The 6,635-nt window shown below is 42.0% G+C and overlaps 1 protein-coding gene across 10 annotated transcripts in view; it reads right to left on the bottom strand.

Annotated features, from left to right (window-relative positions):
• GPBP1 (GC-rich promoter binding protein 1) overlaps window positions 1-6,635 on the bottom strand; it is a 90,812-nt gene that overhangs the window by 44,866 nt on the left and 39,311 nt on the right. For 7 of the 10 annotated variants that reach the window (XM_017874225.1, XM_017874224.1, XM_017874228.1 and 4 more), the window contains exon 3: window positions 4,909-5,028. The exons of the other annotated variants lie outside the window; for them this stretch is intronic. In XM_017874225.1, the coding sequence (XP_017729714.1) occupies window positions 4,909-4,971 (63 nt within the window). In that variant the 5' untranslated portion in view covers window positions 4,972-5,028. The remainder of the gene's footprint in view (window positions 1-4,908; window positions 5,029-6,635) is intronic. 10 annotated transcript variants of the gene reach the window in all.

Here is a 6,635-nt window from a genome sequence, read left to right as displayed (position 1 = left end):
TTTTTTTGAGACGGGGTCTCGCTCTTGTTGCCCAGGCTGGAGTGCAATGGCACAATCTCAGCTCGCCACAACCTCCACCTTCCAGGTTCAAGCGAGTCTCCTGCCTGAAGCCTCCCGAGTAGCTGGGATTACAGGCATGCGCCACCAAGCCCAGCTAATTTTGTATTTTTAGTAGAGACAGGGTTTTTCCACGTTGGCCAGGCTGGTCTCGAACTCCTGACCTTAGGTGATCCACCAGCCTTGGCCTCCTAAAATGCTGAGATTATAGGCGTGAGCCACCACACCCGGCCTCAAGTCCCTTTTTTACAGCCAATTAAATTTTTACTCATTTTACAGAATTCCAAAATGAGTCCTATAGAAAGACCACAGAATAGCAGATGCATCCTGGATTCCAATCTAGGCTCACACTAATCAGCAATGTGAAAGCAATTCAATTAACCTTCCAAAATCTGTATAAGGTTTAGATGATCACTAAGATCCATCTTCAAACCCCAAAATTGCATTCTATAGGAAAATTCTGTAATTTCAATGTATCTTTTTCAATACATATGGCCAAATTTATTAAGACCTGGTAAGTCCTTATGGGAGAAGAAAATTCCAAATTACAACATTGTTTCCGGGCCGAGTGTGGTGGCTCATGCCTGTTACCCAGCACTCTGGGAGGCAGAGGCAGGCGGATCACTTGAGGTGAAACCAAGTTATCAGGTCCCTGTGATAACTCAAGTTTATGTTAATGGTCACTTAGACTGGGGCCCCCCCAACAGTCTCAGCATAGGGCAACAGCAAAAATCAAGTGATTAGAGAGTATGAACTTTCAGCCCCACCCACAGACCAACAATTGCTGAACACATGAAAGTGCTAGGAGGGTAGCATACCCAGACAGGACATCGAAGCTCCACACACCACCTCTCCATACTTCACCATTATCAATCTATTCACCTGTATCCTTTATAATAAATCAGCAAATGTGTTCCCCTGAATTCTTTGAGCCATCCTAGGAAATGGTTCAGACCCGACGGGGGTGGTTGCAGAAACCCTGCTTTGTAACCAGTGAGAAGCACTGGTGCCTGGGACTGGTTATTGGCATCTGAAGTGAAGGCAGTCTTGTGGGACTGAACACTCAACCTGTGGTATCTGACACTATCCCAAGCAGACAGTGTCAGAACTGAAATGCATTATAGGACACCCAGGTAGTGCCTGCTAGAGAACTGCTTTGAGGGGGAGAATCCAAAATATGTGATTATAGAAGTGTTCTGTGTTGAGAGTAGAAAGGAAAACAGTTTTGTTTTGTTTTTTGTTTTCTTTTACACAGATCTTCTAGTCTAGAAAAGCCACAACACCTAAAGGAATTACTTTCCACCAAAATGAACACAACTTGGCTGAACCAAAAGTATACATTACTATAAAAAATTTCATAAGTGATAAGAAATTAACTAGTATTCACAAGAAAGATATTTTTAAATAAACTCAATCTGTGTGAAAATTTTCATTTATTTAATTTATTTACTTTTGTAGAGAGGCAGGGTTTCACCATGTTGCCCAGGCTGCTCTCAAACTCCTGGCCTCAAGAGATTCTCCAGCCTCAGCCCCACATAGTGTTAGGATTATAGGTGTTAGCCACCACGTCTGGCCCAAGAGAAGCAACGTGCTTTTTCTAAAAATGGTTATATTCTTAATTATACCAGCTCTTTGCATTTGCATTGTCTCATTATTTAGAGGCAAGTATTTAGACAGTTACAGGTGGATCTTTGACCACTTACAGTTTTTTTTGTGTGTGTGTTTGTTTTGAGACAGCATTTCACTCTTCTTGCCCAGGCTGGAGTGCAACGGCACAATCTCGGCTTACCGCAACCTCCATCTCCCGGTTCAAGGGATTCTCCAGCCTCAGCCTGGATTAAGGCATGCATCACCACACCCTGCTAATTTTGTATTTTTAGTAAAGACGGGGTTTCTCCATGTTGGTCAGATTGCTCTCAAACTCCTGACCTCAGGTGATCCACCTGCCTCAGCCTCCCAAAGTGCTGGGATTGTAGGCGTGAGCCACTGCACCCGGGCCATAGTTGTTTTATGTCTACACACTAGATCGTGCTGGAATAAAGGCCCACCAAAAAGCTCCCCTAACAAAATAACTTGACCAAAAAAATTGTATTACGACTTTTTGTCAGAATACGCCACTATTTTCCACTTTGCAGACTATTAAATCACTATCTTTTTTTTTACATAATCTATCAAAAAAGCCCATTTCTAGCATCTGCTTCAAAAATTTATTCTTAGCAATCTTAATAGACAATTTTAATAATTTGCAATCTCCTTAAATGTCTGTAAATGTATCTGTAAAAAACTATTCTATTTCTATTTATATAAGTTAAATGAACATTCCTTAGTGAGTCCTAATGTATAATGATATTGCAAAGTTCACATTATTCCTGAAATTTTTAGTCATGAGTCATTCAAAAGTCATATTTATGTGGAAAAAAAAGGGTTCCAAATATATGAAAAGGCTTTGAAAAAATGTTTATAAGGAAAAAGCAGATTATCAGAATAGTACAGAAACACAAAGTTTTCAGATTTTCTTGAATAAATGCTTCTTCATTTGCTATGTGCCCTTAGAATAATTTTCACACTTTTAGTGTTTTGTTTTGTTTTGTTTTTAAGACAGAGTCTCGCTCCTTCACCCAGGCTGGACTGCAGTGGCGCGATCTCAGCTCCCCGCAACCTCATGCCACCACACCTGGCTAATTTTTGTATTTTTAGTAGAGACGGGGTTTGGCCATGTTGGCTAGGCTGATCTTGAATTCTTGACCTCAAGTGATCTGCCCGCCTGTGCCTCCCAAAGTGCTGGGATTACAGGTGTGAGCCACCACACCCAGCCACAGTGTTTTGTTTTTTAATCGTTTTCCCCAGTTATACTTGTTCAAACTAAAACTCAATTATAAGAGTCCACAGCACTTGAGCTACAACCAGCTACCCCTCCTGCATCCAATCTGGGCAGCTATAATCAAGAGAAGACAGGTTTCTTCCCCTGTCTCATCTCCTAAACAAGGGGTACACTTTACTGGGAGAGGCAGACTGCCAACATTTCTCACCAGCTCCAACTCGAATTGAAGAAGTTAAATTCCTGATAACTACAGTCAAGAAATCTGAGGCTCCTTTATTCCACCCAACCCCCACTCACAGAATGAAGGCTCTAACCCAGGTTCATCAGCCCAAGAAAACTGAGCCCTAATTGCTCTTGCTCCAACTATCTAACAGGGCAGTAGTTTCACTCTGGAAAAACAAATTGAGAAGATTCAGGCTATTGCTCCACCTAGCACGAGGAGTAATGACTCAAAGATTTTGCCAAGGGTAAGAAGCAGTCTCTCAAAGGAACTAACTTTATTCAACACTAACAGCCCTCTCAGAAACAATGGAGATACTGGTAGTAATAAGAGGCTGGTAGCTCCTCTCCATGAAGAGCAATAAACTGAATCACAGGCCAGTTAGTTCTGAATGAATCTGAGAAAGAGATAAGCAAGGAGAGCCCTACTACGGTCAGAACCAACCTCAGGAGGCTGGGCCTCAAAACTACACCAGCCATAACTAAATTGGATCAGAGCATGGATCAAATGTAGGCCCCCACAGGCATTAATGAAAACAATAGAACAATTAGCTGGGAATTAATGGAGCCTGACAGATGGGTTTGATACCAAATGAGACAAACAGTTTTACAGAAAGATGGGGAAAGACACAGAGAACTCAGATAAATCGCCCTCATCCCAAAGTGACTGTGCACAAACCCTTTTCTCTGCACCTCAATGATTTTACTTTCCCTCATAGAAAAAGGAGATCAATATTTAAAATGAGTACAGCAGGGACTAAGAATAATTCTAAATCACCACATTCATGGAATTATGAACAAATTACATAATGTTCAACAAAGCACTTCGCAAACTGAAGTACACCATTTCTGGTGGGTATCATTATGAACAAGTCAACGCATATAAGAGTAAAAAACAGTATAGAAAAAGGTAAGATGCTCTGTTCAACGTATCTGACTAGTAAGAATTAAAATTTTTGAAACTGATTACTACAAAAGACAACTTTGAAATAAATGGCTTAGTGCACTGATGGTATAATAAAAACTGACTTGTTAACAGAACAGGCAGGGCATGGTGGCACATGCCTGTAATCCCAGCAATTTGGGAGACTGAGGCGGGCAGATCACTTGACGTCAGGCATTAGAGACCAGCCTAGCCAACATGGCAAAAACCTCACCTCTACTATTAATAAAAATACAGAAATTAGTCAGGCATAGTGACCCACTCCTGTAATCCCAAATACTCAGGAGGCTGAGGCAGAAGAATTGCTTGAACCCAGGAAGCGTAGGCTGCAATAAACCAAGATCATGCCACTGCAATCCAGCCAGGGTGACAGAGCAATGCGCCGTCTCAAAAAAAAAAAAAAATTTAATACAGCCAACAAATTAAATAACTTAGATGGTAATATAAATGTTTTGGGTTTTTGTTTTTGTTTTGTTTTGAGACAGTTTTGTTCTTGTTGCCCAGGCTGGAGTGCAATGGTGCAATCTCGGCTCACCACAACCTCCACCTCCTGGGTTCAAGCAATTCTCCTGCCTCAGTCTCTTGAGTAAATGGGATTACAGGCATGCACTACCACGCCTAGCTAATTTTGTATTTTCAGTAGAGACAGGGTTTCTCCATGTTGGTCAGGCTGGTCTCGAACTCCCGACCTCAGGTGATCCACCCACCTCTGCCTCCCAAAGTGCTGAGATTACAGGGGTGAGCCACCGTGCCCAGCCACAAAAGTACTTCTCTGCAAAGATATTATTACTTCTCCACGACTTAATTACATTTGTGTAAAAAACGAATGCAAGAGAAGCAGACAGACAGAGAGATGCAGAAAGAATACCTTTGTTGATGATGGTGGAGTAGGGAAATTAAGCCAGGCTGGAGCAAAGTCATGCTGCGCCATTTAGGTCCAGTCTCTCCAACTCAGTGAAACAAGCCTTCAACACCTCATGGCAAGTCCCTGTCATATAAAAATGGAAGGAATTAGACCTGCAGCTCCTGGCCAAAATGTATCGCCTTTATATTACAATGATCTTACTACTTACTACTATAGAATTCTATTTATAATGAAAATCCAGAAAAGACAAAACTATGGTGATAGAAAATAGATCAACTTGGAAGGGGGATGACTGCAAGAAACAAGAGGGAATTTTCTGGGTAACTGAGTATTATCTTGATTATGGTGGTTATTACTATAGTACACATTTGTCAAACCTCAAATTATAAACTTAAAACTGGTTTTTTCATAAAGTATACCTCAGTATAGCTTTTTAAAAAAAATCAAATAGATAACTAGACATCAAGTATTTCCTGACATAACCCAAAATGGAATACGGAGTACCATCTATGACATAGTCTTGTGCCCACCTAAAATAAAATTAGAAATCTGATTTAACTACCAATTAGCAGGACATTCAAGATGGAGAACAAGTTAAAGGACATCTGGGGGAAGTAATAAGCCAAATCCAGATCACGGGATAATCTAAAGGTTAAATGAGCTGGTTTCTACAACAAACAGTGGCTTTTAATGGGCAGATGAACTAAGAATCCTTTATGTGAACAAATCAACCTTAAAAAAAAATTATGAAACAATCAAAACTTTGAACACAAGCTGGATATTATTAAATGGCACTAAGGAATAATCACTTTAGATGTGATAATGGTATGGTGGTTATGTTTTAGAAGAAAGACAGGCCAGGTGCAGTGGCTCATTCCTGTCATCCCAGCACTCTGGGAAGCCGAGGTGGGATATCACCTGAAGTCAGGAGTTCGGAACCAGCCTAGACAACATAGTGAAACCCCATCTCTACTAAAATAAAAAATTAGCTGGGCATGATGGCAGGTGCCTGTAATCCCAGCTACCTGAGAGGCTGAGGCGGGAAAACCACTTGAACCTGGGAGGCAGAGGTTGCAGTGAGCCGAGATCACGCCACTGCACTCCAGCCTGGGCAACAGAGCAAGGCTCCCTCTCAAAATAATAATAAATAAAAAAGACATATACTCAAATCTTTACAACTAAATTGATGACACATCTGGACTGTTTTTAAACCAGGGAATGGGCCTGGCACAGGGGCTCACGTCTATAATCCCATCACTTTGTGGTGCTGAGGCGGGCAGGTGGATCACTTGAGGTCAGGAGTTCAAGACCAGCCTGGCCAGCATAGAGAAACCTGTCTCTACCAAAAATACAAAAAAAATTAGCTGGGTGTGGTGGCGTGCGCCTGTAATCTCAGCTGCTCAGGAGGCTGAGGCAAGAGAATTGCTTGAACCCAGGAGATAGAGATTGCAGTGAGCCGAGACAGTCACTGCACTCCAGCCTGTGCAACAAAAGCAAAACTGTCACAAAAGAAAAGAAAAGAAAGGTTAAGAGTAACCAGATATAGGCCGGGCGCGGTGGCTCAAGCCTGTAATCCCAGCACTTTGGGAGGCCGAGGCGGGCGGATCACGAGGTCAGGAGATCGAGACCATCCTGGCTAACACGGTGAAACCCCGTCTCTACTAAAAATACAAAAAATTAGCCGGGCGTGGTGGTGCGCGCCTGTAGTCCCAGCTACTTGGAGGCTGAGG

This window comes from Rhinopithecus bieti, unplaced genomic scaffold (genome assembly GCF_001698545.2).
Source record: "Rhinopithecus bieti isolate Rb0 unplaced genomic scaffold, ASM169854v2 scaffold_6513, whole genome shotgun sequence".
Taxonomy (NCBI): Eukaryota; Metazoa; Chordata; class Mammalia; order Primates; family Cercopithecidae; genus Rhinopithecus; species Rhinopithecus bieti.
The sequence above is the reverse complement of the archived record's forward strand: the minus strand, read 5'-3'. Positions and strand labels throughout refer to the sequence as shown.